Below are 15,283 nucleotides of genomic sequence, written 5' to 3' on the forward strand. Positions count from 1 at the left end.
TCACAGAAAGTTTGCCAAAAACATTCTCAGAACCTGTCAGAAGGTTTTCATTTGCAAAATTGCTTTATTACAAAATACACTCTCATGCCTACAATCTTATTTTACATTCATATCATACTTTGAACAGATTTCGATGAATCTCAATGTCTAAGTGCCATTATACTTGGCTAGAAATTGTGCGCACCTGTGGCAAGCTTCAGTTTCACTCTTCGGAGCGTCTCTTTGAGGTCTATGAGTATTGATAACAATTTCTCTACTTACATGTAACATAGTCCATGCAGTTATACTTTGGAAATCACACACTAACTACTCAGACAACTTACCAAGTTATAGATGCAAATTAGCACTTTTTTAAATTTGGGATCGTTGAAAATCAGGCCTGTTTCCAGTTCATTAGTTACAGCTACCTTGTATAGCATTTTATCACGTAAGCAATGTATGTATTGGTTCTATGTGCAGTATATCAGGACCATTTGTGTGATTTAATTTCTGATGATGGTACACCAACCAAGTAATATCTGGTCAGTAGCCATGCCACGGTGGTCCCTTTCCATTGACAGATGGGATAGAGTTCAGCCAAGCAAATTCTTTCGATTGCACATGCACAGTAGGTAATAAACAGGTAAGTCTTTGCAGAATAAACTGCTTTTAACACAACTGCTCCCACCTCTTTAGCGATGTTATGCCAGTAGACATAGCTCTCACAGGTGTCCATCTGCTCCTGGTGCAGAAAACGACAGCGGTCTGGAACCAGAAGAGCCTCACTCACGTACTCACCTACTGTCGAGACAGAGCAAGAGTTAGAGGTTGTGAAGTGGATGGCAAAATGAAAGTGACAGCAGAAATGCACAGACATAAACGGTTAGAAAAATGGAAGGTGTCAGTATTTCTGGGGAAGAGCGTAAAGCAAAATAGCAGTTGGCAGGTGGAATGATTGTCAAAAAAAAGAAATTTCAATTTCAGTCCATGTCAGATAATGGTAGAGTGAAAAACTCAGAAATGGCAGAGTCACTGTAGCAGTGCCCATTTGGGCTGATGCAGCACACTTATAACATAAATTATTATGTGTGTTGTGCAGAAATCAAGGACAAGGCCAACTACAGTGAAACAGCTGTGGGTGCAAATTCTGCTCATTCATCATAATTAACAGCTTTGCACCGCAATCTTCCAATCTGTTTTTGTATTGCGATCTTCATTTCCTCTAGGGGATAAGGGCTCAACCCTTAAAACTGCATATGGAATTTTACATAAAATATGCAAAACGGTACATGCAATGCAGCCTACACTGTTACTTCTTTAATGACTGAGTGGCAGTGGGAGAATGTGTGATGATGAAATGGATAGGGCTGGTCTAAGGAGCACTGGACCACCTAGTGGTAGAGTAATTATGGGTGACTGGAGTAGCTCTGGTTGGAGCAAAAAGGTGTGATTATGGCTACAGATTGGAGTGGCTAAGGGTGAAGTGACTAGGATTAGATGTGAAGAGTGCCTACAAGTTGGTACAACTAAAGATGCCTAGAGCTAGGTTGACCATGGGTAGAGCAGCTAGGTGTGGCCTGCCTACAAGTTGACTAGACAAGAGGTGGAGTGGCTAGGAGCGCATTTAATAGGGCTAGGTGTGGAGGGCGTACAGGTAGAAGAGGGAATATAGTAGCTAGAGGTGACTTGCCTATGGGTTGGAGTTTAATAACTAGTCTTAAAGCAAACAAATGCTGGTATGAGTTGTGCTGCCTATGGTTGGCATAATCAGGGATTGAAACAGCGAGGTATGAAGTGGCTACAAGTTGGAGTGGCTATGGGTTGGGGCAGCTAGCAGTATAATGACTAGGATTCAGTGACTATATGTGGAGTGTCTGTGGGCTGGAGTCGCTGGTATTGGAGTATTGTAGTGGCTGGTGATGGACTGATTAGGGTTGGAGTTGCTAGATGTGAAGTGGCTACAGACTGGCTGGGACTGGAGTGACTATGGATGGAGCATTGTCTATGGGTTGAAATGACTGTAGCTATGCATAGAGTGATTAGGGGTGGAGTGGCTAGGTTTGGAGAGGCTTGATATCAAGTATCAAGTGATTTTACTTGGAGTGAATAGGTGTAGAATGGCTATGGCTGGTAGGACTTGGATTGGAAAGGCTATGGGTAGAGTGTCTGCACATTGGAGTGGCAAAAGCTTACTCAGGTTGGACTGATTATGAGTAGCAGGGTTAACGTGACAAGGTTTGGAAGGCCTATAGTGTGAAGTGGAATATAAAGTGGTTAGATGTGGAGTGACTTGTGATGGAGCGGATTGGTGTAGAATGGCTCTGCATTAGACTGGGTGGGTGTTGAATGACTAGGGTTGGAACGGCTATGAGTTAAAGTGACTAGGGTTTGAGTTACTACAAGTTAGAGTGCACAAAGTTTGCATTAGATTGAGCTGAGTTACTAGGGTCAACTGAGTAGGGCTGTAATGTCTTCAGATGAACTAACTGGGGTGGACTGAATAGAGATTTAGTGGTTAAAGGGCAACAGTTTGAGGCTATTATATGCAGAGTGCCTGTAGGTCGAATTACCTAAAGGTGGTGTATTAATTATGGGGGGTGTGGCTTGGGATGGAGTGCTCAAGGTAGTAGTGCCTGATTTGGGACTTACCCAAACAGCGGTAAGGGACGACGATAAAAGGTCGAGTCTGGCAATGACCCCATCCCTTCTTACACCATGCTGGGATGGTAACAGGAGTGGAAGCTTCTTCAACATGGGAAATCTGCAAACCTGGGTACATCTAAAAAACAACACACACAGGGATGGGAGTCAGGTCCAGGACTGATATAACAACAAAACTGAGAGAGGAAGCGAAAAAAGACTGGGAGCCATGAAGAGTCCAAATGGTTTTCCTCTTGATGGTGTGCTTCCACTTCATGTGCAGTGAAATATTGTCCGTCTTTTAAATATTTAGTGCAGTCCTAACCCTTTCTATTATCTTAATATCCAGTCATGAATTTAAACTTAGATTCAAGTACCTTATATTACACCATTAAATCCTAGTAATAACCTCGCCGGAAGGTGTAGCATTTGCCATGGAAGCATATTAATCCTGTGTTAAGTCTGCTCTTTTGCGGTATGGCTATTTTTAAAGCTCATCGGTTGGAGTAGTAGAGCTTGAACATACAGTGAAAATATCATGTTATTATATTTGAATACAGTTTCATATTACATAATATGCTATCATGATATTGTTAACAAAGTATAAGGAAAACATTCGGTACCAGATTTAAAAATAAATCAATAAAACTAATTGTTTCTTATTTCATCTAAATTATTATCCAATCTACTATTATTATGCTAAACAGTTAGGACACGTGAATGCCGAGAATATCCTAGGTGATAAGTAAAGCTAAGCTATCATAGCTGTTAAATCTTTTATACACTGTAGATAATATAAATGCAAAACTATAAACAAGACTGTCTTGTTGGGAATATGTATTAACATTTTCCTCAGGGTTATTGCTAAATTTCTAAGAAAAGTCTGTACGACCAAAATGACAGTCTAATTACAATCAATTGAAACTGCAATCCCAACTAATGGTTCCTGCTCAAAATCTCAAAATAAGTAACTGACTGGTCATGAATACCACAAAAATAGGTCATTCATCTGAATTATTGCCATACACAAATTAAATCCAACCCATCTGAACAAAGTGTGCAGTGTAATATTATTGCAGTTTTGTTATCCTATTGCCTATGGAGTAGCCGAGGTAGTCACAACGTGTTTTGCAGATAAAATGTGCATCTCGTTCTTGTTTTAGCTCTTTCCTTCATTAATGTGGAGTGATAAGCACTTGCTCTCAGCTCAGTTGGGAATACGCACCTTAAGCTTACATTGCACTGTTGCACTCACAACCATGCACTTTTACATGCTTCAGCCAGCAGGATATGTTTTACCTTCATTAGAGATACTTTACATACACCCTCTACTAGTATAGCTTTCAGAATACAGTCTAAGCACTCTTGTGGTGTAATATGCAATGTTTCATTATTATAACCAGTATTACTTCAATATACTATCGATTGAGATACTGGGGGGAAAAAAAGCAGAAATCATGGTCTGGTGGAGAAGAACTTGCTTCTTCACGAAATACATTAGTGTATTTCCTCATGATGTCTATAATTCTGCTATACTGTATATAGCTAGGAGGTGGACAAAATCATGGAAATCCATAACAATCTATTTATCCATCCATCCATCCATCTTCTATACCGCTTGCCCTTTCCTTCATGGTTACGGGGGGGAAACCTGGAGCCTATCCCAGGGAGCATCGGGCACAAGGCGGGGTACACCCTGGACAGGGTGCCAATCCATTGCAGGACACTATCACATAGACATTCACACACTACAGACACTTTAGACACGCCAATCAGCCTACCATGCATGTCTTTGGACTGGGGGAGGAAACCGGAGTACCCGGAAGAAACCTCCACAGCACGGGGAGAAAATACAAACTTCGCACATACAGGGCCACGGTGGGAATCGAACCCCCGACCCTGGCGGTGTGAGGCAAACGTGCTAACCACTAAGACAACCTATTTATATCAGGACCTGATAAGGAGTAGGGACACTCTTTGCCCATACACCTTTGAATGGTTTGTGTTGGGATGTTATATAATCTTCCAGTTCCTTAAGTGATGAAGAAGGTGGATATCTACTTATGCACTCTAGAACATTTTTTTAAAAATAAAGGTTCAATGCTTGAAAGGTTCACATTTGGTTATTGAGGAATCCATTGAACATTGGAACATCACCAGGAAGGGGTGTTTGCACCATACACTACACCTGGTCCTGTAAAATATGATCATGCAAAGCAATCACTGGATCTAATTATTTCCACATGATGGCTACCCATACCAAATACAAGTAATATGGTGAAAGTTGACTCATATTACATTCCCTCTTTGCCAGGGGGTCCAGGATTTATGCTCCTTTCACCAAAATATGCATCCTTGCGCATACCACAAGCCCCAAATTCCAAATGACACCCCAGTTATAAATTGCAGGATTGTGAGGTTTGGTATATATTTTTTTTGTTAAGAATGGTTAATTTACCAGCTACCCTACAAAGTGTCCATCTAACTTTGTCAATGACCGTTGACTACTTGTCCATGTTGCTGATGCCATTTTTCCATGTTTGACATACAATGTTCTGCTGTTTGAGACTGTTCCCCTTTGAAAAATGAAAGAATTTTCCATTTTTCGTAACTGAAGCACCTCACAATGTGGCATCCTTGGAACTCTTAGTTCAAAGTTGCTTGAGTCTTTGCTTTGAAATCTCAAAGATCACAATAAGACATGCTGTTATAAGAAAATGATTAGTGATAGGGTGATTATATGTGGCCTGGCGAGAAGCCTTGACAATTTTCCTATAACAAGACATAATAAAAAGTGTTTTATTAATCTTATACTACAGCAATGTTCCAACAATTACAATTTGTAACATATTAAACAACGCATTACACTTGAACTGTATCTAGTTACATTTAAAGTTGTGGAAAGTCAGTGAGACAAGTTAGTTCCTGTTATCACTTATATGATAGCAGGTAAAAACGTCATTCCTACACCAGCTTCTGCTTATTTTCTTTGTCAAAAAAGAAATACAACAGTATAGCATGCTCCGCTGAGATGAAACTAGATTGACCTTATTATAAGCTCTATTTATATTAAGAATACAAAAGAGAGCCATGAGAAATTCCCTCAGTGTGAAGGCATATGGTGAGGATTATTCTTCCGAATACACAGTCTGGCTTTGAAAAAGCCCTCAGCTGGTGTGCAGCCTGCTACAGCGTCCAGCAAGGAAATGACATATTCTTTGGCTTCATCACTTCATTAAGTCTATAATGTGATAGGTCTCAGTGGGATGAGTGCTTATGCCAACTGTGTGTGTACAGTTTGGGTTAGTGTGCCAGCACCAGACCTGGCCAGCATCAGACATTAGCATATTAGCATTGTTTGGTTAAGTATTTGAGCTTGGCTGTGTAACAGTAGCTGGAGAAGCAGTGCTTCAGTGAAGGAATGCTCAAGAGGACGTGTTCCTGTACTGCACTAAAATGTATTATTCAAAATTATTCAACCCCCATTGCAAATCAGGTTTACTGTCAAAATTTACAGATTTTCAGCTGTTTGCAATGAACAAATCAAACAAAAGCAATTTAAATAGTTCAACACAATGAATGCTTCACGTGATTTCCCCAAATTCAACTGAACTTATAATAATTCTTCCAGTTTTACAATTATTTCACCCCCTTGAACAGAATCCCTCACAACAGCACAAATATGCAAAACAGGTGTTGTCTCAAGCACACCTGATGCAACTAATCAAGGGCTTCATTAGCTGCACAAGGTGTGCTTGACCTGGAACACATGAAATATCTGAATTGGCTAGGGTCAGAAAATACCTGAAATACCTGGACAGGGTAGAAAAAGGAAGCCATAAATGGCTGCAACCAGATTTCTGAGAAGGCAGGTTGTGAAAAACTCATGAATGACTGCAAAAGACCTGCAGCAACAGGCACTGAGGCAGACTTGGTGGCAACAGGCATTGAGGTTTCAGTGACACAGTACATTTACATTATATTTATTGCATTTGGCAGACGCCCTTATCAAGAGCGACTTACATTTATATCATTTATACAACTGAGCAATTGAGGGTTAAGGGCCTTGCCCAAGGGGCCAACGATGGTAGCTTGGACGTGCTGGGGCTTGAACTCCTGACCTTCTGATAAGTAGCCCAGGGCCTTTAACCACTGAGCCACCACTGCCCTAGTAGACAGTAAGGCACACACTAAACGCAGAAGGTTTCCATGCTAGAACTCCAAGATGTACACCAGTGCTGATCCATAAGCACAAGAAAATTCGACTCAAAATCATATAAAAAAGCCACATAAGTTTTGGAATTCTGTTCTGTGGAGTGATGAATCAAAACCGGAACTTTTCGGCGCAATGGATCAGCGGTATGTCTGGAGGAAGAAGAACGCTGTCCACAATCAAGCATGGTGGTGGCCCGGTGATGCTCTGGGGCTGCTTTGAAGGTGCCGTCTCCTTTATGTGTCTGTGAGGAAGCTGAAGCTTGGGCATCATTAAATCTTCCAACAGGACAATGATCCCAAGCATATCTCAAATTCCACCAAGGCTTGGTTGCAGAAGAAGTCCTGGAAGATTCTACAGGGCCATCAAAGTCACCTAACTTGAACCCCATAGAAAAACTCTAGTGGGATTTGAAGAAGGCAGATGCAGTGCACAACCCCAAGAATGTTATTGAACTGGAGGCCATTGCTCATGAGGAATGGGCCAAGTTTCCACAGGAAGCTGGTGTCTGGCTATGCATCTCGTTTGCAGCAGGTCACAACAGCAAAAGGGTGCTCTATTAAGTAGTAAAGATGCCTGCCATGAAGGGGGTGAATAATTTTGAAACTGGAGAAATCATTATAAATTGCACTTTCAGTTGAATTTGGGGAAACCACTTGCAGCATTCATCTTTTGTTTGATTTGTTCATTGCAAACAGCTGAAAGTCTGTACATTTTGACAATAAATCCGATTTGCAATGGGGGTTGAATCATTTTGATTGCAACTATATGTCATGTTTTCGAACTCAAATGGTTTAATTTACACTTAAATTAAATAATAATCGCAGATTAGTATATAAAATAATAAAATAAAACGGTCTAAAACAAGTCATTGAAATGTGTAAAGTATGTTGTAAAATGAATAGATTTTAAACGTGTATTAAATATTAATACATGAACGCATACTGTATAAAATGTATATGATTCATATCAGGGGTCCACAGGCTAATGTGGCTGCAGCAGTTAGGATTTAACACCCATGCCTTTAATATTAATATTCTTTAATGTTATTCTTTAATATTGGGTGCACTTCTGTTACATAACCCGGGCATACAGTATAATAACAGAAAGTTGCCCTTCGTATATTAAATTTTTTTAGAATGTGAAATTAACACACAATGGAGTACAAATTAACAATACTTCTACAACTGTTATCAAATTATCCTGCTAGCTTGCTTCTACTGCCATAGAGGAATCCTACATTTTCTCAAGTCTTTGGTCTTTCATAATAAACACATGCTTAAACACAAATGTAATACCAATATTCTTCTCATTCTGTACAAATGACATTGCAACAATGCACCAGATAGTGTTTTGCAATGTGCACACTCCACAGAGATGTAAGGCAGAAAAAAACAACCACCAAGCATCATTCTTTCCACTATGTGAGATCAGGGCAGAACCCAAATCTTATTAAGAGAGAGAAACTACTGTGGCTACGCAATATTCCACCCCCTGAGGGCCATGCTGAAAATAAACCTCTCTGGCTGACTGATGGTGAAAATCATCATCATTTTATTGCACATCTAATTCACCATCGCTTATTTGCACTAGCGCGAAACGATGAATAAATGAGGCAGTCTGCAATGCAAGACCATGTATTATGTTCTCAGCATAATAATACTGCGTGTTCATCATGTGACCAGGTTTTAATAGCACACTGGTTTGCAGCAATTTTGTGCAACAAAATGTTAGCTGGGCTTACTGACCTGAATTTTTACTTATAAACTGCAATTTCACTGATTAGCTAGGTTGTAGCTGGGATTTGACTGGTTAGAAAGGGTTTGAGTGGTTTGGTCTGGGGTTTAACACACTAGGGTATTCATGGTTTGACTGGATAACTAGGTTTGATAGATTACTTGGCATTTCACCAACTAACAACACCAACTAGCACCTAAAAAATGTACACCTTTGCCAGGTTTGACTGGTTAGCTTAGGTTAGCTTGACTAGCTGGGGTTTGATTGTTTGGGAGAAATTTAAGTGAATAACTGAAGTTAATTGATTAGTTGGGTCTTTATTATTTGTAAGGCTTTGACTGACTTGAGTATCCATACTTCAACATAAGTGCAATGAGAAAAAACACTGCATGGAGACTGTTATGATTGGATATCTGGGTTTAATAGCCAATCTGATTTTGACAGATTACGTGGGTTTGGTTGGTTAGCTGGCTTTAATCAAGTGATTGTCATTTGACTTGTCATTGTAGTTGGGTTCGAATTGACTATCTGCAGTTTTTGATTGATAGATGGACTACAGCAATTTGTGACTAACATTTTTCAATAGGGTTTGTTTGATTAGATGTAGTTTGTCTGGTTAGCTGAGCTGATGAACCTGACCTGATTAGTTAGGTGGGATGAGAATGGTTCGTTTGTTTTGATTATTTGTAACCTTTTTGCATATAAAGCTTTGACTAAATACTTGGGAATATTTTGTCTATGAAACACATCTTAGCAATTGTGTGGATAAACATCCTCACCACATGAAAGTAGTGGCGTAACAAGGAAAATAATACATGATATTATATCAAAGAAGCCAATGATGATTAAAGATAGTGTGCAGTACTGTACCTCTTGACAGTAGGACAGGATCTTGCTGGGCTGGGTGAAGCAGCCCTGACGACCCTGTGGGTCTGGCTCCCATTGACCTGTCGCAGTGTTCAAGTGCAGAAGCTGACGGCCACAAAACATTGCAATCTGAGGCTCCACCACTAGGGGGCCTCCCACTGGTCCATTCACCTCGGTCATAGCCAGACCCTGACAGAGAGAGACATAGATACAATTATCATTATGAGTGTCTGAGTGTTTGGATGCGAGTATGTGCAGCAAATGTAAATAGATAAGATGCCATTTCAGCAGAGAAGTTTAATCTAAAGAGGATGCACATGCATATATGTAATCAAATTTTGCCAATCCAGCCATTCTTATAATAGATATACATTAGCAATAAAACGAAAGCAAGACAAATTAAAGAGTGAGACAGGAAGGAAGGGTGCAGTCCTAATAGTAATACAGTATGTTGTACTTAACTAGTTTCATCCTTTAAACCTTGTGCCACAGACCAACAAATATTCACAACCACTTGAGAACAAGGCAATACCTTAAAAATCCAAACATGGATTAATCCACTGCTTTTCATTTCTGGTCTTAGTGCACCCCTTCCCTGTTTTCCCTCATTCAATACACCTAAGTGAACATGTATTCCAGGGGGAATTTCCGTTGCTAATCACTGTGCTAACCAGTGCTAACCAGTGCTAATCACTCAGCAAGGCTTCCTTAAATTGGTCAATTTCCTCTTGTTCTACGTTCATTCCTTAATCATTGCCTACTTCCTCCTGATATCTCTGATCCACACATACCCACCTTCCAAGATACAGCTTAAGTCCTCAAAGAATTATTGCAGAATGGACTGATTATTAAGCTGAGATAATTTACCAAAACATCCAAAATGGTTTTATGGTGGCAGTAAGAGATTCAGAGATTAGCTGAGGAAATCATCCAATACTGAATGTGATACTTACACCTAGTGTCTTCATTTAATTCTGGTTCTTAACCTAAAAAAAATACAGCCATCTTTTGTGCTTCTCACTGGTTCCTCTAAATGTAATCATTTGATAGAGTCCATTGTTCTATTTTTCCCTTCTCCCTACTACCACCTCCTCCATTTTGTCTTTACTAGATTTTCTCATTTGTCCCTTCCTTATCCTTTTTAAGGTCCTTCTCTTTCTCAGACTCTACCCCCATCTTGGCTGTAACATGTTGGTATCGATCTGGGATGCGTTTCTCGTTCCTGGGTGAGGGCCCATGGGACCATCATACAGCTGGAGTGAGCAGTAATCCAGAGCTACAGTCAGGTGTTAATACAAGCTCATCGACTGTTAAGCCACTTAGGTACTTAAACATCACAGAAGGGATCAGAGAAAAGGAGCAGTAGAAACCAAAGATGTGCGGCTGATTGATTAGCTGAGCTGGATTGATTTGTTCGGTCTGAATGTTTTGTTGGGTTTTATTTGCGAGGTGGTGTTTGATGAACTGGTAAGGTGAGGCTGATTGAGCAGCTAGGTTTGGCTGTGTTTTTAATGCGGAGAGATGAGCTGGATTCTACTGGCTATTTGAGTTTGATTAGGAAGTTGGGGTTCAATGGCTGGACTTGATTGGTTAGGTGTGTTTACTTGATTATGTGGGTTTGGCAGGTTATGCGGGGTTGTTTGGTTAGATGGTTTTACCTGGTTATTTAAATTTGATAATATCAGAGTATCTGGAGTTCATTGGTTAGTTGGATATTGCTGGTTATATGGGGTTGACTGGTTGGTTGGGATTGGCTGGGTACCTGGATTTGACATGCTGGTGTTGATTGATTAGATGGTTTGGATATCTGGATTTGGCATGTTATCTGGTGCTGATTGGTTATATGGGTTTACCTGGTTATCTGGAGTTGACCGGTTATCTCAGGATGACTAGTTATTTTGATTCGGCTGTTTAGCTGGACTTGGCTATCTGGGGTTGATTAGTTGGATTTGACAGGTTGTCTAGGGTTGACTACTATGTTGAATTCAGCTGTTTAATTGCACTTGGTTGGCTGTCTGGGGTTGATTGGTTAGTTGGATTTGGCAGGTTATCTGGGTTGATTAGTTAGTTGGATTTGGCTGTTTAACTGTATTTTGCTAGTTTTTGCGGGGCAACATTAGAAGTCACAGTGTTGAATGAGTTTAGTGTAATCCTTATTGAAGGCAAAAAGCTAACAAGACGATTGGGAGTGACAAGCCACAACACTTTAATCTTTAATTCAAGGCAGAGGGATTGACAGTGAAGACACATCGCATTCAAGCCACCAATCAAAAAGGAGATGCTCCTGGGGGGGGAAGGGATGAAAAAAATGGATGAATGAGAAAGTGATCAAAGGGAAAGTCTTGTCTCTGCTGGCCTGGGTGAAAATGTATGAAGTTCTAATTAAAATGTATGAGAAAAATAAATATATTATGCACAGGGTGTAAATATATAGTGAAGTAGATGAGGCCCATAGGAGAAAACACATTAGCAGGGAGCTAAGAATAAGGGAGGATAGCACCATTAGGCCCGCTAGATTAAACGTGGAGATGGAAATGTTGCATCTCCATGAAATTATCATAAACATGTGTGTGTGTGCGTGTGTGTGTGCGTGTGTGTGTGCGCGTGCGTGCTCGTGTAAGAGTAAGCATCTCAGTAAACCAAATCTGTGCAGTTCAGATTGAAAAAAATAACAGGTAAAAATCCACAATTCCCCTTCAAGACAACTCTTTCCTAATCTGCTGACTTGGTATTTGTATTGGATCGTTTCCCATGATGCACTGCTGTCTGAAGGAACAAAATGATCCAGCTAGGAATTCTCTAAAGGTATTAAGCTTATTTTCCATCTGTAAATTAAAGGCATGCCCTAACATAGCTCTTTACTCTCTACTTTGCAGAGCTCATGTAAAACATAGTCTGATTATTAGAGCTGAATCATGACTGACCACTGATACACTCAGAGCAAAGTGAATTACATCCGCAAATGTCAACCAGAGAAGGCTTTTACTCATGGTCCTGATTACATATTTATATTCAATATATGAGTGTTCATGTTTTTATTTAGTTTTTATTTGCTTGCAAACGATGCTAGAAGGGGCAGACTTAGCACCAGGCAAAGGTAGGCATGTATAATATATAAATATATATAATTTGCATTTTTAAGGAGCCCTTGGCTTGGGCTCCCAGAAGCCAAGGGCCCCTTACAAATGCAAACTAGATATATTTTTAATCCTTAATGAAATATTGATGTTAAAACACTGACATGATTCATATCACTGTTATTTCAGCAGCAACTAGGGACAATGCTGTGCAGCACCAAGCATAACAACAGAGAAAGGAAGCCCAAGAATAATCGAGGTAAATGTGCACAACTGAATAGGGCCCCATTCCTATATTTTGCCTAGGGCCCACAAATCACTAAATCTAGCCGCTAGATGTTAGTGTGCACGGAGATCAGCCGAGTGAAGAGATGACAAAGATTTCAATTCGAAGTTTAAATTCCACGAGTGGCTTTTAGCTCAGATGATGAGACACAGACTGATGTGGATGATGAGGATAATCAAACTGAGAACTCATTTCCCATTGAAAACATAATCATTAAAAAAAAAAAAAAAATTATAAATGTTAAGGGAGACAGGGCTTCTTTCAGTTTTGTAAAATAAAATAAAAATCACTTCTGTGGGTAAGCAGACTTTTACTTAATAGATGCAAAAGACTAACATACTTCAGTTAAGGAAAGCCGTTTATTTATTTTAAATTTTTTTATATATAGTAGAAAATGTGAAGGGTTTTCCCAAGTTACCACACATTTAACATAAAGCGCTAATAAACACTATAATTTGAAACAAATTAAATGAACTATACGCCTATTAACTATAAATATTATATAAATAATTCTACGATTATAAATACTGATGACACATTATTAGTTATAAATGCCTATAATGTATTGTCCTAATGCAAAAGCCAAACTATTAAGAGCACAGTCGTAATTATTGATGCATTTTATGCAAGCTTCATAGAAGGTTTTTATATATATATGTAAATGTATATACGCACACGCTGAAATCCGGATCACTAGTAAAAGCCCATTTTGAAGAAATTCAAACACCCAGCTGCACAGAAAAATCATCTGTGGTGCACCATGTCAATGGAGCTAATATGTTAATAACCCAAAGGCCTTGAATGCATAAGGATTGGTTTGTTTTGGATAATGTGCTTCTATGATCTCTGGAGAGCCAAGATAACGGCATGCTACTCAGGCTAATCAAGCGTATCTGGTTGCTCAGCTAATGGCTAAATGGATGGCTTCTTTTTCCCCTCCTTTTCTTTTTTATGCAGGAGGAAAGTCAATGTTGCACAACTGACTTCCGGATATCTGAGAAGATAACTTGCTCCTTTGTTCACCCTCTGATCCAGAGCACCCCTCCTCAAACACGTGCACACACACACACACACACACACACACACACACACACACGCGCCCCGAGTGCTTCAATACTTAGACCTGCCGCTTTATGACAGTGTTCCTGTTATTGATCGCTACATCAGGAGCCCTGGGGTCTGCCGTAATGATCGCTAGCACACACACATGCAACGGTAAACACACACACACACACACACACACACACACACACACACACACACATTATGTCTGTTTCAAATCAAGGCTCAGATTACATCAGTCAAGGACAAATGCATGGACCTATGAAACAGAGTACATCATTCTTTTTACTTTTATTCCACAGCTCTGCTGAATGCTTGTCTCTGATTGGTAGGAAGGTGTATTAGATGGTGCACATCTAATCGTTGCTATAGTAACAACTTCAGGACACCTTTCCAGTTTCAGATCTTCAAGTTGCATATTTTTGTGGAGAAAAAAAGGAGGAACGAAACGTAACTGAACACAAACGTACACCATGTTGTTGGTGTTGGCAAATCACTGTGGTATAAGAGGAATAAAACCCTTCAGGATGTGCTGTTATCAGAAGGGCGGTAATAGTAACTGTGTTTCACTTTCGACCTCAGAATACAGCCCAGTCGTTGGTTATTTTCCCATAACGGCACTCCCCATTGTGTTTTATTCCGGATTTCTTTCATTTACCACTATTTGCGGTACCTGCAATCAAATGTATTGTCGTCGGTCACATTTAGGAACACAAAGATGGCTAATTGTCTGGCTTGCATTCAACCCGTCTATGTGCATTTAATTAATTAGCATTAAAATCAGGATGGTTCCCTGTATTGAAAATCAAGCCCACCGACTCTGCGACATTTGAACAAGCCAGAGCATCAGCAGTTTAAATGTTATTAGCAATCATAATGTTATTAACCAGCTTCATTTACAGCTTAATCATTATGACCATGTAGGCATTTAGAATCAAATAAGCAGCTAATTACACTTGCAGTGTTTCTCAAACTCAAATGAACACAGAACACGTAGCTGTCATTTTACCTTTATACAAACTGGATGCTTAACTCACAAACTTCCCTCAAATAACATCATTTGGCTCAGTGAGATAATTCGTATATAAACAAATCCTGACTTATTTAGCAAGTGTGTAACACAGACTGAACTGCCAAACTGCAGTGGTGAATAATGTGGATGAGTGAATTTTTCTCTTTTTTTCAGCAATTTCTGTGGCAATTTGTACAGTCTACTCCATCAATTATTGATATCTCCTGATAGATTGATGACTATTTTGCATTCAATTCATTTAGCATGCTAATTATCTGGTTTGCTAGTTTCGCTAGCTAATGTGCTAACCAGCAGAAAGAAGTTCCGTCAGCTTTCATGTACAGCTGATGTAGTCAGTTATGTAAAAACTAATTTTAAAGCTATAAGTGTTATATAGCTCCAGTTTTTAT

At 39.7% G+C, this 15,283-nt stretch overlaps 1 protein-coding gene across 3 annotated transcripts in view; it reads right to left on the reverse strand.

Annotated features, from left to right (window-relative positions):
• Positions 1–15,283, reverse strand: part of aplp1 (amyloid beta (A4) precursor-like protein 1) — a 67,505-nt gene that overhangs the window by 15,681 nt on the left and 36,541 nt on the right. For 2 of the 3 annotated variants that reach the window (XM_053687254.1, XM_017491295.2), the window contains exons 2-4: positions 9,440–9,625; positions 2,629–2,758; positions 668–780 (exon numbers count right to left, since the gene is read on the reverse strand). In XM_053687254.1, the coding sequence (XP_053543229.1) occupies positions 668–780; positions 2,629–2,758; positions 9,440–9,625 (429 nt within the window). The remainder of the gene's footprint in view (positions 1–667; positions 781–2,628; positions 2,759–9,439; positions 9,626–15,283) is intronic. The other variant, XM_047161481.2, reaches the window with a different exon arrangement.

The sequence above is a fragment of the Ictalurus punctatus genome, chromosome 17 (assembly GCF_001660625.3).
Source record: "Ictalurus punctatus breed USDA103 chromosome 17, Coco_2.0, whole genome shotgun sequence".
NCBI lineage: Eukaryota > Metazoa > Chordata > Actinopteri > Siluriformes > Ictaluridae > Ictalurus > Ictalurus punctatus.